The sequence below is a fragment of the Lutra lutra genome, chromosome 14 (assembly GCF_902655055.1).
Source record: "Lutra lutra chromosome 14, mLutLut1.2, whole genome shotgun sequence".
NCBI lineage: Eukaryota > Metazoa > Chordata > Mammalia > Carnivora > Mustelidae > Lutra > Lutra lutra.
This window is the reverse complement of record NC_062291.1, coordinates 56,258,022-56,274,454: the sequence shown is the minus strand read 5'-3', so window position 1 is coordinate 56,274,454 and position 16,433 is coordinate 56,258,022. Positions and strand designations below refer to the sequence as shown.

Below are 16,433 nucleotides of genomic sequence, written 5' to 3'. Positions count from 1 at the left end.
CTCCTAGGTTTTGTGAAACTGCATTTCCCCATTTCTGCATTCCAAATCTGGAGGGGTGAACAAATGATCTAAATACAGTGTGGTCTTTTCAAATGCATTTTTGTATTTTCTGTACCTAAGGTGTCAGGTGACCCTCTCTCCTGATGTGGCATCTGGGGTGCATGAAGGAGTCTCTGGTGGGCTTGCCAGGGGCTCCGAGGACTGGGGATGAGCTGTTGAAGGCGGTGTTGTCCCATGTCACTAATGCATGTTGGCCAGATGGTGGGCTATCCACTCATGGATCTATATTTATATGGAAGATAAGTCTAAGCTAGGGACCATCTTCCACTGCACCCAGAGAGCACCCACTGGCCCAGAAATCCTCCAGCACAGACCCCTTTCCAGCTAAGGGCCCATCTCCCAAAGGTCCTTGGCTACATCAGGAAAGGAAAGGGGCTGCTCTCTTCCCCCTTGACTAGGAACATCTGATACAAAATAAATGATCTACATGCTTTTCTTTTCTTTCTTTTTTTGGCATTTACAGAGCTCGGCAGTCAGCCCCAGCCTGGATATTTCTGCGGAGGCTCCTGGATAGTAAGTTACCACCCCGTCCGTGGCCTGATGTATTAATGTCAGAGATGGAAAGAGGCTTGTGTTTTGGATCCGAGTGTGTTTTACTTGTGTCAATCTCGTGGCTTCAGTGATAAGTAACAATTTAATCATCATCTTCAAATTATTTTTCTTCTGTTTTCTCCTCCTCCTCCAAATTCATTTTGCCATGATTCCTATTACCTTTGAGAAGCTTTTCCGTGTGTTGGCATCTTTACCTTTAGAATGTGACTTTGAGTTGGGAGTCCAAACCCACCTCGTTGGCTGGTTCTTGGATGGGATGTGTGACTGAGACACGCTGCGCTGGGTGTAAAGGTTGGGGGATGGTGGGGTTGGTTCCTCGGTCGGTACCTGTCCCAGGGGAAGATGGGGCCAGAAGGGGGCTGACTTGACTGATGCTGAAAGGTGTGGATTTATTTCCTCGTAGCAATCAGGATTCTGCCTGGGTGATATGTGCACACTCTACTCACTTCGCGGAGTAACCGCCAGCCTCTTTCCCCCTCTCCAGACCATCCAGAGCCCTGCGACAGATGACTTTTCTCAGTATTTTGCCATGCAGCCATTATCCCAGCTGAAACGTCACCATGCGGTCCCCTGCCCCTTACCTACGCAGTACATAGCGAGCACTGAGCTCATATAAGTAGGCCCTGAGCCTCCCTGTACCCAATTTAATATCTCATTCTTAGAAGTACAATGAGGAGGAAAGGCACAAGCGTTTCCTGTTCCATTGGGATTGGGTAAACCCACAACAAGCAATTTTCACCTCTTCAAATAGAAGCCTGGCTTGACTGGAATGCTGAGTTTATGGAATTTTTGGCAAATGTTGTGGTCCTTTGGGAATGTCCTATGTACCTTGCCAAAGAATGCGTTCAGCAGGAGGAGTTTCATTTGGAAGTTGGCTGGGATTAGGATATTTCAGTGGAAAATTGGAAAAATCTTAATTCTTTTAGCACAGTGACCAAATCTCTAGCTAGATCCATTCTGTTCATTTTTTTTTCTTTTTCTTTTTTTAAAAATATTTTATTTATTTATTTGACAGAGAGAGATCACAAGTAGGCAGAGAGGCAGACAGAGAGAGGAGGAAGCAGGCTCCCTGCTGAGCAGAAAGTCCAATGCGGGGCTTCATCCCATGACCCTGGGATCATGACCTGAGCCGAAGGCAAAGGCTTTAACCCACTGAGCCACCCAGACACCCTCATTTTTTTTTCTATAAATATGTGTGTTAATGATTATGATCAATTTATCCCAGCATAAGAAGAAATTGAGAAGATATATTAGAACAGCAGCTAGAAGGGAAGTTACCTGCCTGAGAGGACAGTCCATCTTGGGACAAATCCAGGCATTAAGTCTTGTGCCTGCTGTCGGGTCAGTCATCAGGCCAGCAGTGTGACAAACATCAAAGCTCAGATCTAGCATCTGGACCCCTTCCCGATCTCCCTCCACTCTGGGCTCGGAGGCTCACTATCTGTAAGGAGCTAGTTGAACTGTGCCTTCAGCTGCAAGGATGATAAGTCACAGGTCCTCTAGGTCCCCAGAGATGTGCTTTCAGAAGTGAAGTGCAGCAGATGCCCTTAGGCTACCTGCAGACAAAGGCCGCAGCTCCCTGCAAACTCTCCTTGTCCCCCGAGGCCACCTGTTTGTCACCTGGACAGTCCTGACTGCCCACTGATCGCTCCAGGTCTCTCCCTGCTCCTATAGTCCTGTTTTCAGGATGGCCCAATGTTAATCCCTCTGCCTGGTCTCCCCCCTCAACCCCCTTTCCTTTCCCCATCTCCCCAGAGTGCATGGGACAGGAAAGGTTGCTGCTGGTTGCTGGTTGAGTGGATTCCTTAGTCAATTCCCTTAGTGGGTTCTTACTGGATCCGGGGCACTATGCTTACTATTATCATAGGGGCCCAAGGTATCATCCCTTACTAGTTTGGGCAGCAAATCACACGTCCCCAAAAATGTTGCTAAATGAGAAGGCAAAGTGGTGAATGAAGGACACTAAGGATTGAAAGTATTCCCGGTTTGGGCCTCGGCGTGTAATTAGTCAATATGATAAGTTAATAAATAAATAAGAAAATCATAAATGTATTCCGAAGAGAAAGCAGTGCCCACGGGCTGTCAAAGTTAGGAGCGCAGGTCTTGAATGAAATAATCCTAGTGATTTACTGGACGTTTACGATGCGCCAGGCCCTGTGGTTGGCGTCGTAGCTACGTTCCCTCATTTAGTCCTTTCACCATTCCAGGATGGAGCATTGTGTTTGGTCCCCATCTTACAGGTGAGGAAACAGGTACATAAAGGCAGCGTGATGCCTGTGATTCCCCCAGATGACACCTGATAAAGCCGTAGCTGAAGGAGGAACAATGAAGTTCTAGGCCAGGGGACGGTGTTAGTGATAAGCTCTCGTTTGCACCATCCTGATTCAGAATGAGGCAGGAAATTCACAGAAAACATGCCACAGTTGACTGGGCTTGAGGGCTTAAAAGAAAAAAACAATGTCAGTAACTATGTAATACTGTGTGAGCAGGATCGAAGGACCTGAGGCGAACTGCTTCAAAGAGCAAACTGCTTTCAGAAAATTCTAAGTATTTGTGGACCTGAAGATATTTGCTGGGTTAATTTATCAAGCGCTCTTATTTGTGTCATTGAAATCTCCAAAGACCTCTGTGTTTCAGCCATAGCCTGGCTCTCATGAACCACTTGGCAGGAATAGATGAGTTTTATCCTCCTGCTAGTCTTCCACTTGGGGATTTTTCAGTAAGGCAGGCGGGGTTTTCTTCCATTTTGTTCGAACGAGGAAGTAAGGTTTTTTTCCTTGTTTAGAATTGGTGGGAAGCCGGACACCCAGGGAGGTGCACAGCAAATGTTTGCGGAATCAATGAATGTGCTTGTGAGCCTTAATTAACTAGCATCCAGTGCACTCAGCAATGAGGGTGGCAATTGCAGCCAGGATCTGGCCCCTCTTGCTGGATGGTTGGGGAGGATGTGTTGAAAGAAACATTGGCCAGACTGGACTTACCCCGAGGATTGAAGGAGAAGGCACAGGATGCCCCACATTCAAAAACATTGGGATTAAAAAAAAAAAAAAAAAACTGGTCACTGAAGAAGTTGTGTTCATATCTTGGACAGAATTGCAGTTTTAGAATTTTATTAATTAGCATGATTACATTATCACTGTGTTAAAAGAATATGGGTATAGAGAGGAAGAAATCTACCCATAGTCCCCAATATCCCAGTAGAACTACCAGTCCTTATTTTCAAAAATTATTTTTTTAATGCTTGCAATAACAGTATCCAATTTTGTATTTTATTTCCCTAGAGTTATCAGATCTTAAATCAGTCCTGAAGACTACTCATTCTCATTGTTGGCATTTCAGCATGGATTACCACTCAGATATTTTTTTTGCCTAACCAAAGAGCTTTCCTCTATTTGGCCAGCAGGTGGTGCTCAAGAACAAGCTTTTTTCCAAAAAAAAAAAAAAAACAAACCCCAAAACCAAAATCAACCCTTTCTCTTAAACTAAGATCGAAACACAAATCATTACCTGAAGAACTAAATGAAACATTAGAGACTACCTTGAGCCTTGAAAATGTGATTTTCATTTCTCAGAAATCTACATGCAAACATTCAACTTTACAGAATCATTTATTCTATTATTTATTGAAAAGCAGTGGTAGGCACCAGGCGTGCAAAGATTGGTAACGTAAACCGCCTGCCCTCAAGAGGCTCAGAGTGTAATGGGGACACAGACTTGTAAATCACAGATAGAAGCTGGTGTGGTAAACACCGCGACAGGACACAGGAGAGAGGGAACGACAATCACGTATTATAAATCTAAAAGATCATTTTCTTCCTGCAGTACAAAGGCTAAAGAGGAAACTGCCCTCCCCAGATTTCCTAGACTCCTTTCCCCCAAAGCCACAGTTTAAAGCAGTTACTTTTTTTTTTTTTCCTTGCTGAAAACAACAAATGGTTTTGGACAATAAATTCCACGAGGCTGGAATTTTTTGTCTGTTGTATTCCCTGTTGAAGCTCTACATAGGAGAGTGATTCACACTTAATAGGTGCTCAATAAATATTGGAGTGACTAAAATGAGTGGTGGAATGACCCCATGAGATCTTTTATAGAAATTATCATGGGCAGTGATTTGCAGAGATGACTAGAGGGAGTCAGGGCTGAAGAGGCAGGAGTGAGGGTGTGCTTACTACAGAGTTGTAGGTGAGCAGTGGTGGGGTGGTGGCCGGGGAGGTCGAGGGAAGGGGCTGATGTGCGCTGTGTCAGGACAGGGAGTAAGCCATACTTGGTGACTGGTTAGGTTTGGGGAGCAAGGAGGGGGAGAAAGGGGTTGATTCCGTGGGTTTTCTGGCTTGGGCCATGGGAGACAAGAACAGAGCTGGGTTTGGTTTGGGGCATGTGGGGTTTAAGATGCCTGAGGAATATACCCACGGGGAGGTGCCTAGAAGGCAGCTGAATGTACAGCTCTGGAGCTCAGGAGGAAGGCGCATATGATAACAGATTTGAAGGTGGATTTGTTGGACGGTCTTACCATGCCTGTTGGTTTTACAGATGAAAGAACCTGAGAAACAGATTGTTTCCAAGTTTTCTAACAGAGTGAGTTATCCTTAGCTAATGCTCGTTGCTTGTTGGAGTCATGCTGGAGTCCCCCTAAGCCCACCTGGTCACAGGGTTGCAAACTGTTGGCCCTAAGAGAATCACTCCATTCTCTCACTTTACTCCTCCAGCAAGTATGTTTTTGCTGAATCCCCTTGAAACTCAGCCCCTTTTGCATCTTAGCCAGAGGATGAGTTGTCCGGCCTGCTGTCTTTGAAGTGGAAACTGGCTCGCCCAGGCTGCTAAGAGCTGAACTTGGCTGTTCTGTGATGGGATTGGTAGCTGCCAATGCTCATTGGGCCTTTCTCATCAGCCCCGCTGCTTTTCTCATCTCATTTGATCTATTTGGGCATAGCAGAGACCCAGCAATTGTGAGACCTTTGGCACTTGCCTTCAACACTCAGGCCCTCAGTTTCCCTTTGGTACAACAGGACAAATGTTGTATGTCTTTCCAATGCTAGAAGATATGATGGCGAGGATACATTTGAAAACATTGGTCCAGAATTTGTAGATGTGTTTTTAACCAAGGAGGGCCTCAGTTGGGAAGTGTTGCCCATCTGGAAAAAGCATATTGGCTTCGGTATCAGAAAGAAAACAATTAGCTATAGCAAATCCATTCTGAGGGGTTTCCTGAGTTGTTGGTTTGTCGTTCTGGTGGGGAAGCAGGACGAAATGGTGATAAGGGATGGAATAAAGCCAGAGAGTGGAGTGGCTGAGGGCAGGAGGGGATTTCTGACAAGGGGTAAGGTAGGGGAGGTGTGAAGTCTGGCAGATGGGTACCACGAGAGTCAGGACCAAATGAAGTTAGGCAGAACCAGAGAAGACCAGCGTGGACATTCTGACCAAGGCTGAGGCAATTCAAAGGACAGCAGGATAGAAGCCTCTGGCAGCTCCTCCCCCATGCTGAGGGAGTTCTGGTGGCCACAAACCAAGGCAAGCAGGGCCCAAGAGACTGTCCCCTCACCACAACTGTTGGCAAGGCTACCTGTACATTGGTCTTTTAGAGGTTGAGATTGTATAAAAAGGAGCAATGGAGTTAAATTGAGCGACAAAACCAGAAAATGGAACCAAAACGAGGGAAGGCTCTGAAAGAGAAACTGAGATAAGGAGCAGATTTATTTTTAATTAAAAACTTTGAAGTTAGTCAGTTTAGAGGCACTTACATTGATGGAAGTTGGCATATAGTGCCACAATCTTGCAAGTCACCTCTGGATGGAGTTGATACCTTTTTCGATCAGATGGTTGGGGGGACATCTTCAAGCACCCCTGTAGGTAGAAGCAGGAGAGCAAAGCTGTGTAGGTGGCAGCCATTGTCCTGAGGCCTCTGAGCCTGGCAAAGCCTCGCCTCTGTCCCCAGGGTGGGAGTGGACACCCCTGGGCAGGGGCCAGGGCCCCAGTAAGGCCAGCCAGCCTAGGCCGGGGCCATGCTAAGTCCCTGCAGTCTCACTGTGTCCACTGTTCTGAGGGTTCTAGAGTCATCGACATGAGGAGCCTAAGTGAATGTGATGAAATTCTTGTGGAAGAATTTCTAAACACATTTCAGGAATCAAAGCATTTCCTTAATCAGATCATGTGTGCCCATTTTACTTACAGAAAATGTGACCTCATATTCATTCAACAAATATTTATTGCGTGTACGTGTGGGCCCTCTGGTGGGCCCCTGCAAATGAGGGCACGGCCTGGGGAAAGGAGTCTTGCCCCATCATGCCACCTCTTCCAGAGGGTTTTCCCCTCTGAGACACACCCTGGAGGCTGCTCTGCGGACTCCACATTCATTCACACGCTTTTGTGGTCTCAGCTTTGAGAGTAGGTTTTCTTTCCCCTTAAGTTTTCAGTCATGTTCTTCTGTCTAGGCTGAGAAGAGGAGAAAAGCATTTGATCCCCTGACATCAGCCAGAGAGAATGAGGAGAAGGGACCTGGAGGAACCCCGAGCCCCCAGGCAATCCCCTGAAGTAGAGCATGCAAAGCCCTGGGAGGCCGCGGCAGCATGTGGGAAGGGGGTAGGGAGAAGTGCTGTTACTCAGGGAATGTTCCTATCCTGGGGTGGACCCACTACCCGTTCTACCACAGGCTCCTCCTCTCCATTCCTGACTCCTGGGCTCTGGGGCCTCTTGTCCCTGGGGTACGTTCACCGTAGGGGATACCTGGCAGTGACCTTTGGAGCTCCAGCATCCTCAGGCCTCCTGCGGTGTGCAGGCCTGGGCTCTGGGAAGGCACTGCCACCTCATCTGTGGGGAGATGTTCAGTCGAGGGTGCCGTGCAGGGCCGGGCTCTGCCACTGCACAGACAGTGCCTGCTTCAGCAAGGGTCTGGATCTCTCCGTGCCTCCTTCCCTCGACCAAAAATGGGGCAAGTAGGATTGTTTGTGAGGATTAAAGACAGAAGGATCGCCCAGCCTCCACATAGGATATCTCAGCCGGTTGTGTAAAATTGTTGTTGCCATTGTCTATGACTGTGGGGACAGAGAGGCTGTATGAAATGGGGGAATAATCCCATCGTTGAAGGATGGGGAGAGGGAGAGAGATGGATAGATGGGTCATGCCGCAAAGGCAGCCCCATGTTCTGTGTTGAATCTGGGGGCCCAGAATATGTGGGGGTTCACTGTTATAATTACTTAAGTTTTTCTGTACACTTGATAAAATACACATCATAAAATATTGGGGTAGAAAAATTCTATCAAGCTGTTTGCATCTCCAGAGCTAAAAAAAAAAAAAAAAGTCTGCATTGATACCAGTAAACCAAATTCAGTAGGACTGAAAAGCAGCTGAGCAGAGGCCTGAGTACTTCTGTGGGAAGGAGGTCGGTTGTTCACGTACCTGAGTGTGTATCTGTGTGTATCTCCGTGTGCCCGGGGTGAGGGCCTAGAAAACTGGGATTAGGGGAAGGGAGGGGCTCAGTGAGTAAGTGCTCTTAATTTTTTCTGCACCCCACCTCATTCCTGAAAGGATTTGTGGTAACTTGCAAAAATACCTAGAATTTCAATAAGATAAAAATAAATGAAAGGTAAAGGAGTCATAGTTTATACTCCAATTCCTGTCGTAAGGTTCTGACTACAAATTTGAAAGAAGCTGGTGTAACCTGTGGCGGGGATGGTAATGGCGTATAGAATCCCAGGTTCCACTTTCACTTAGGGGCTGATTTTCCCGGAGACCCAGGAAAATGGTTTACTTCAGTGCTCCGTCAGCCAAAGTGCTTGTGAAGAATAACCCAGAAAAACAATCCAGGTGGTGACCTTGAAGTCACCAGCTCTGGCTGGTGACCTGTCAGGGGCTCCCCTCATGTCCTCGGCTGTACCATCTCGTGTGCACCCGCCGGGCCCCCAGCAGCAACTCCCCCCCACCCTCCAAGCCTCCTCCCCACCCACCTCCCCAGGCAGAGTTTCTCAGAGGTCCTCTTTTAAAACACAAATGTGGTCTTCTCAGCACTTTTGCTGTTTGGGCAGATACCTGAGCATTTGGGGCCACCCTTGGGCTTGTCTTGTCCAAAGAACTCCAATTAATAAGAACACCCTTTAGAAAGGACAGCGCTTGACTAGGATCCCAAAAAGGGTGCTGTTTGTCCTCGGGTGGTAATGTGCTTTCGAGAAAAATGTCAAACATTCTAAGTCCCGTTCTTTCTTGTTCTCTCTTCCCTCTTTTAACATCACATTGTCTTCAGTATCTATTCTTCCAACTTCCACGCAGTGAAGAAGGAATCAGATGGGGCTCCCGGGGATCTCGCTAGCTTGGAGACTGAGAGGCAGATTTACAAGAGCGTCTTGGAAGGTGGAGACATCCCTCTCCAGGGCCTGAGCGGGCTCAAGCGACCCTCCAGCTCAGCCTCCACTAAAGGTAACTGGGTGAAGCCTGCGGGGCTCTGGCCCGGCCACACGGTCATCCAGATGCCTCTCGCCCATCCAGGCCCAGTGTCGGGGTGTCGGCAGCGGGTGACTTCCAGCTCCTGGGATATCCTTTGCCTTGTGCAGGTCCATCTCCAGGCCTCTGAGCCATCTGAGCCCCCTCCCCCAGTTTTCCACCGGCCATTTTTCTTTCTGGTATTAGTTTCCCTTCCTTTGGACCCCGACCTTGCTCTCCCTAAAGCATCTCTCCTCTTTTTCGTTCTGATTCCCTCTTCTTAGAAAGTAGCTGAGCCTTAGCCGTCCGTAACTCACAGCAGGGTGGCCATTTTTTGTTGCATCTTTGCACCTGCTTTGCAGCACAGATTATTTTGCTTCTGGACATCAACTGGAAATTAAAATACAAAACAAAACAAAACAAAAAACCCTTAAGACAAATGAGCATGTAACCTCTCCCTTTTATTTTTATTTCATTTTTTTTTTAAAGCAGCTTTCAGCTTTAACCTAATGGGTCTGTTTATTTTATTCTGCATGCTTTCCAGTGGATCGTAAAGGTGGGAATGCTCACATGGTTTCTTCATCTTCAGTTCCTAGCCGAATGGTTAGCTCTAGCAATGCATTAGGCCCCATGTGTAAGCACAAGAAACCCCTGTCCGCTGCAAAGGCCTGCATTTCGGAAATCCTTCCCTCCAAATTCAAACCCAGGCTCTCCGCTCCCAGCGCTCTTTTACAGGAACAGAAGAGTGTCTTATTGCCGGCAGAAAAGGCTCAGAGCTGTGAGAACCTTTGTGTTTCACTGTCTCTGAATGATTCCAAAAGAGGTCTCCCCCTCCGAGTGGGGGGGAGCATCGAGAACCTGCTCACGCGCTCCCGGCGGGACTGGGACAGCAAGTCGAGCAGCACCGTGAGCCTCCAGGAATACGGCACCGGCACCAGGAGGCCCTGCCCTCTCTCCAGAAAGGCTGGGATGCAGTTCACCATGTTATACCGGGACATGCACCAGATCAACCGAGCCGGTCTCTTCCTGGGCTCCATCTCCTCCTCAAGCGTGCGAGACCTTGCCTCCCACTTCGAAAGGAACAGCCTGGCGTTGGCCAGGGGCGAGCTGGGCTCTAGCCAGGAGGGCTCGGAACACATCCCCAAGCACACGGTCTCCTCCCGCATCACGGCATTTGAGCAGCTGATTCAGCGGTCGAGGTCCATGCCGTCCCTGGACCTGTCCGGGAGGCTAAGCAAGTCCCCCACGCCTGTGCTGTCCCGGAGTGGCCTGACCTCAGCCCGTTCAGCTGAATCCCTCCTGGAGTCGACCAAGCTGCGACCCCGGGAGATGGACGGGATGAACCCGGGGGGGCTCTATGCCACCCCAACATGCAGCAACATGGTCGAGCCCCCCTTGGGCTTCAGGGGCCTTACGCCTTCTGAGCCCCTCTCTGCCTGCTCCGACGAGCTCGACCACTGTTCAAACATCTCCAGCGACAGCAGAGAGGGCAGCAGCAGCAGTGTCCACGGAGACTTTCCCAAGCACCGCCTCACCAAGTGCAAGGGCACCTGCCCGGCCTCGTACACCCGATTCACCACCATCCGAAAGCACGAGCAGCAGCAGACGTCCAGACAGTCCGACTGGCGCCCAGATCTCAGAGGGGACAGGAGCACGCTCCTCAGGAACATCTACCTAATGAGCCCCCTCCCTTTCCGATTGAAAAAGCCCCTCCAGTCCCACCCTAGGCAGCCTTCCCCTGGTGACTTCTCAGCTCCTCAGGCCGGCCAGAAGCCAGACCTCCCCAGCCAGCCCCAGCAGGACAAGACCCCCTCCGGGGGGAAGCCCTCGGTTCCCAAACGCCTGTCTTCCCGACACACCATGGCGAGGCTGGGCCGGATCTCGGAGCCCCCTCAGGGGAGACCCGCAGTCCCAGATGATTGCCTGAGGGCCTTTCATAATGGCAACTCCGTGCCGTACTCAGACCCCGGCCTGGACAGGAACAACAACCCACACAGTGAACTGGGAACATCCCTCGGAGGTGGCATTTGTGTATTTGCCCGGTCTCACCTCACCCGTCTTTCCACCTTGCTTGCTCTGTCCCCTCTTCCCGTGTGCCCTTGGTGCTCATTTTCTGGTCTGTCCTTTGTTTTCTGTTTGTTTTGCTTGGCAATTAATCATGGCTCGTAGTGGCTGCACTTCTTTAAAAACAAAGCCCCCCATGTCATTTAGACTAACCACCAAACTCTGTTTCGAAAGAAAAATTGGCCGTTTAGCTCAGCTGAGAAATTCGTCCATGTGAACTCTCGAACCCCTTGGAGTTCACACCAATCCTCTGTCACCCCGTGGTTTTTTGAGAGGCAGCCTCTCCCAGTGGCCCTGTGTGTGTGTGATGTACGGTGTGTCCCTGTGAGATCCTGCACGCCTCTTAGGAGGGACACTTTTCACAGAAGGTCCTCTCTCCGCTCACCTGTTGCCTTCTGATTAGTTTTCTTTGTATTCAACTGGCTTACAAGTAAATCCAAAAAGGTGTTGGTGGGGGGGGATTTGGTTCTTCTTCAGAATTTGAGTGTTGGTCTATAATCCACGACTATGAATGTAAGGATAATGGCTGAAGGGTGAAATCTTAATCCCAATCTGGTTTCCTGCTAAATCCTGGCGTGTTTTAATTCTGCTTTGTTTTTTTGAAGATTCGGAGTCACCAAGGCATTTTATACCTGCTGATTATTTGGAATCCACGGAAGAATTTATTCGGAGGCGTCATGATGATAAAGAGGTAAATGGCATCTTGAAAATCTCTTTGCTCATAGGCAGATTTAAAAAAATGAAGGAAGCCAACATTCTAGACATCGGTCAGGGAGGTGACGTGACCTAGTAATGGGAAGCAAAGATTGGTGTCTTCACAAATGGCTTTTTATGTGGCATCAGCTCTCTAGGACCGATTTCCCCACAGGCAATAGGTTCTAAGTGCCAAGTCCCACTAGTGTCCCCGCAGGGGAGGTTCGCCAGTGCCTTCAGCTCCATGCAGGGGGACCCAGAGTTGGTGCCACTTGCTCACCCCTTCCCCATCCCTGCCTTCTTACTCTCTAGGGAAACCCACCCACATATTTCCCCAGTCCTGCCCACCCCTCTGTTGGCACAAAGCACAGTTCCTTTTGGGGAGTATGTAGCAGGAGAAAGGAAACTAAAAAATAATACATAATGACCACCGTAATACATTTTATAAAACAATTTGAAGAAGTTGTCTTTAACTCAGAAGAAGAGCTACCCCCATAGATCCTGGGAAACCCCCACCAGAACTTCAGGGAACGCACCTCTTCTAGCCATGGCTGAAATGTCCACACGGCAATGGAATGCCTGGGGAAGGAGTGTGTTCTCTTGGGATTTCAGAAGAGGCCATTGTGCTTATCAGCTAAAGGGGCAAAATCACCAGCTTCTGTTGTGATATAGTGGTGTTTTGAGGCATGCTTTCTGGACTTTGCATTCCTAGCAGGAAGGGTCCTATAGATCAAACCAGCTCCAGTGACCATTTTCCCATATCAAGTTAGGAGGCAGAACAGTTGTTTTGACCATGTGTACGCAGCTCCGTCCCTTTCCCCATAAAGTCTGAAGCCCCTTTCCTACGTTCCGTATTGTTGAATGGTTTCCAAGTTGAGGTGGATTTTCCTTAAGGATTTAGGGTAAGGCTAACCTTGAATGGGGCTGGATGATAATAGTTACGGCTGCTGAGACGAAAAGACCGTAGCTCTGCCCCCCATGCAGGCATAAGACAGACAGTATTTATTAAAACTGTATCTATCCGGGTAAAGAAGGAAGGAAGCATGAGATGTGCAGACTTATTTATAAGAACAGGTGACAAACACAGTGAGTGTCCATCAGGCCACAGACCGTTTCATTTCTAGTTGCCGTCCCTAGGATATAAGGTTCCCACTTATGTAAGGTAGAGGAAGATGACATTCATGTTATTAGTACAAACACTAGTATCCAGTGTGGAAGGCGCTGTGCTAGAATCCTGCCTACCCCCTGGGAGGCAGATTTTACTTATTGGCTTAGCAGTTGCTATATTACAAGGTACGTTCAGAAGGGGAGCAGCTTGTTCCCTGAATAACACTGGCTCCCAGATCCTTAAAAATGTTGTGTCTTTATTCATGGCATTTGGCTTCTGTCGTCAAACTGTGGGGATGGTGGATTTGCTGAGGTCTGATCCAGGCACTGGGTCCACTTCCTTCGCTGTCCACTTCCACTGATCTGATGTAACAGTGGCCCAAGCACGGGGGGCCACGGGAGCCTCCAACAGCAGTCCCTCCCCACTGCTACAGAAACAGCTCACACTTCCAGCTAATGGAGGGTCAGTCCTGCAGCTTTCTTTGCAAAAATTATGAATTACTGATGATCATGGCATTTCAGAAAATGAGACTATGTCAGTTCTGGAAGGGACATTAGTAGCCAAGCCCATTGTGTAAGCCAGGAAAGGACTCCAGGGGGTAGTGACTTGCCAGAGACACAGCAAATTAACTTACACCCTCTGGTGTCAGCTAGAAATAGCTAGAAGCCAGGGCTCCACATTCCTGGGCCAGTGCCCTTTCAGCGGTATTGGGCTTTGTGAAGCACCATCTCATGTCTTTCCTCAGGTAAGTCTTTACGACAGCTTGCCTGAGCCCTTGACATCCACAGCCATTTGAGAAGTGGTTTCTTGATTATTCAAAGTCCCTGTGAAAGATGGGAAAATCAGGCCTCCCATCCTTTGGGGCTGGGTGTCATGTGAGGCATTAAATTGCTGGAAGAAGACAAATGCCTTATTGAAAACACTAAGAATTACCAGTCCTCATTACTGCTTTTCTACAAGGAATGGTAACCCCAGGAATGTAATGATCGGTATAGAATAAGAAAGTACATTAAAATTCTGTTCCATAGGGTCACTTTAATAGGACATAAGGACATTTGGTAAAATGCAACATTGTTTAATTATTTGAAACAGCCTTTAAAAATAGAAGGAGAAAAAGAAGTCTTTAAGAATAGAAGTAGATGACTATTTCCTTAACTTAGGAGAGCATAATTCTTCTAAACTGAGGTGTTTTTATTCCTAATTCATCTTTTATATTTCTATTCTTCATCAATCCTTTATACTCAGCCTCATTTCACCTAATGAGATAGTTGTGTAAAAGGTACAGTAAGCAAGTAATTGATGATGTCTGTCAGTCAAGTAAGTAGCTTTTGATGCATGTGCCAAGGCCCGCAAACATTGTGCTCAGGGGAGGGGTTGGCCAGCCTAGGAGAAGGGGTGCATAGTTTCTGAAATGGGTGGCTCTGCTCTGGAGCATATCAGAGTAACAGACCTCGGAAGTACAAAAAATGACCTAGTTCCATAGCTCCTGCATAGTCAGAGCCCAGATCCGGGTGGGAGGAATCAGCCATCCCTGGTCCCACTATGGGAAGACACTGGGAAATCCCCACCACCTAAGTGAGGTGAGGGGAGCTCTCCCAGCCCCCCACGTCCAGCCCAGCAGGCTTGTAGATGCTCCAGATTATGGCCTCCAACCCCCACTGGCTCCCGCCCCCGGAGGCCCTGGATTTTGGGGCCATGTACTGGGATCAGGAGGCTCTTGGCTGAGCCAGGAGGTAGTTTTCTGGACAGTGTAACTGTCTGGAATTCATCCTTCCCCCGTGGCCCAGGGGTCCCCTGGGGTCTCCTGCGTGGTGTGGTCTCCCTCCTCCGCAGAGCGTGTGGGGTGCGACTGCAGGGGGACGCAGGAGTTGTGGCCATGAAGCCCCTTCCACGCCAACCCCCCCGCGTGTCCCCACTATTTACCCAGCCCCTTGCTTCTTAGTTGTTGCGTTGGCAGTTTTCCAACACCCTGCACCGGATGATTTACTGCCCCTTTTATGCAATTTCATGGCAGAAACTTTTAGCGGACCAGAGACGACTTAAGCGTGAGCAAGAAGAGGCCGATATCGCAGCTCGTCGCCACACGGGCGTCATCCCGACGCACCATCAGTTTATCACTAATGAGCGCTTTGGGGACCTCCTCAATATAGACGATACGGCCAAAAGGAAATCTGGGTCAGAGGTCTGTTTTGGTTGCCTCCGTCTGCTGCTTGACCCAAAGCAATGCCCGCGCCTCCCCTCAGCACTGCCCTCCGTAGGCCAAGTTAGTTCTCCAGATGGCATCTGTCGCCCCGGCTTCCGTAGGCTTGCTTCGGCTCCTCTGTGGCTGGTCACGGACGCGAGTCCCATCATGTCCTGTGCTCTGTATGTTCAAGCATGCCTGGCTGTGGGCCTGGGATCTGCTGGCGTACCCCCCACCCCATGCATGCCTAGAGCATCGGCTGCCATCATGACTCCAGCCCCCCAACATCCTGCATTGTACAGTGACACTGTGCTGCCTGCGCACCCGCCTAGAAGCCTTGCACCTCAGTCCGCGCGCGTTAGTAACTGTCGTGCGAGCGATTAGAAGATTCTTCCTTGAAGAGGCGGTTTCATGAAGCTTGTTATAAAAGTTAGCGAGCAATGCATCGTTTACACTGTTTACCCAGGTCCCCAAATATCAGAGAATATTATTGCCGCTCGGTATCAAATGATGAATTAATTGAATAAGGTGTTTATCAGTGCTGAGCCTCACTGAAGACTTTCGAAACCCAAGGAGTTTTGGGGTTAGGATAAGCCCACGGAGGGTAAGAGAGCTCTCTGAGAGACGTTTCATTTGTTCCCTTAATTTTGACGCTTCTCGGCTGAGATTACAAAGCTTAATATTATAAAAGGCAGGAAGAAAGCGCAGATCTTTGAAGCGATTTTATCCAGGCCTTGGCCTCCTGCACGAAGGCTGACATGTTGAAATTCTTACCCCGGCCAGATGCTGCTGTTTGTCTCACAATGTGTTTTGCCGTGTGGCCCCCGGGGCCCCCTAAAGATTAGCTCCTTTTGGGGAAGTGTGTGTGTCTGAGGCTTCAGAGGAAGCTGGGGGAGTGACATGAAAGCATGGACAGGTTTATAAATCTTTCAGTGTAACAGATTAATATTCATGTTTCCATGTTTGAGTGACAGAGGCACTGGCTATTCTCATCAAATGGTTTTTTGTTTTGTTTTTAAAGAAATGGAAGCTTTCTGTGACAAAGAGAGGAAAGAGAACCAGAATGAAAGAAAAGCAGGGACGGGGAAGGATACTCTAAGGTGATGAAGAGAAAGGAAACGTGATGAGAAGAGGCAGAAGTTAGCAGGTGCTGACTCAGATACAAGGGAAAGGCAGACCCAGCCCTCAGCCTTCCGCTCCTCAGAACCCCCCTACTCTGAAGGCTCTGTTGATGGATTCTCCTCATTCGCAGGCCTACCCGCTTGCTAGTGATGGGGAAGAGGGGAACACACAAGGCACAGGGCTACATAGATACATGGATGGGTAATACGTGTGCACAGAAATGCAGCTGGGGCAGAACAGTCT

General features: G+C 48.7%; 1 protein-coding gene across 50 annotated transcripts in view; it reads left to right on the top strand.

Annotated features, from left to right (window-relative positions):
- SORBS1 (sorbin and SH3 domain containing 1) overlaps window positions 1–16,433 on the top strand; it is a 227,861-nt gene that overhangs the window by 179,356 nt on the left and 32,072 nt on the right. For 44 of the 50 annotated variants that reach the window (XM_047703082.1, XM_047703065.1, XM_047703061.1 and 41 more), the window contains 4 exons: window positions 524–573; window positions 8,846–9,018; window positions 11,691–11,776; window positions 14,901–15,068. In XM_047703082.1, the coding sequence (XP_047559038.1) occupies window positions 524–573; window positions 8,846–9,018; window positions 11,691–11,776; window positions 14,901–15,068 (477 nt within the window). Of the gene's footprint in view, window positions 1–523; window positions 574–8,845; window positions 9,019–9,565; window positions 11,042–11,690; window positions 11,777–14,900; window positions 15,069–16,433 lie in introns of all 50 variants that reach the window. The other 6 variants (XM_047703064.1, XM_047703093.1, XM_047703102.1 and 3 more) reach the window with 2 other exon arrangements.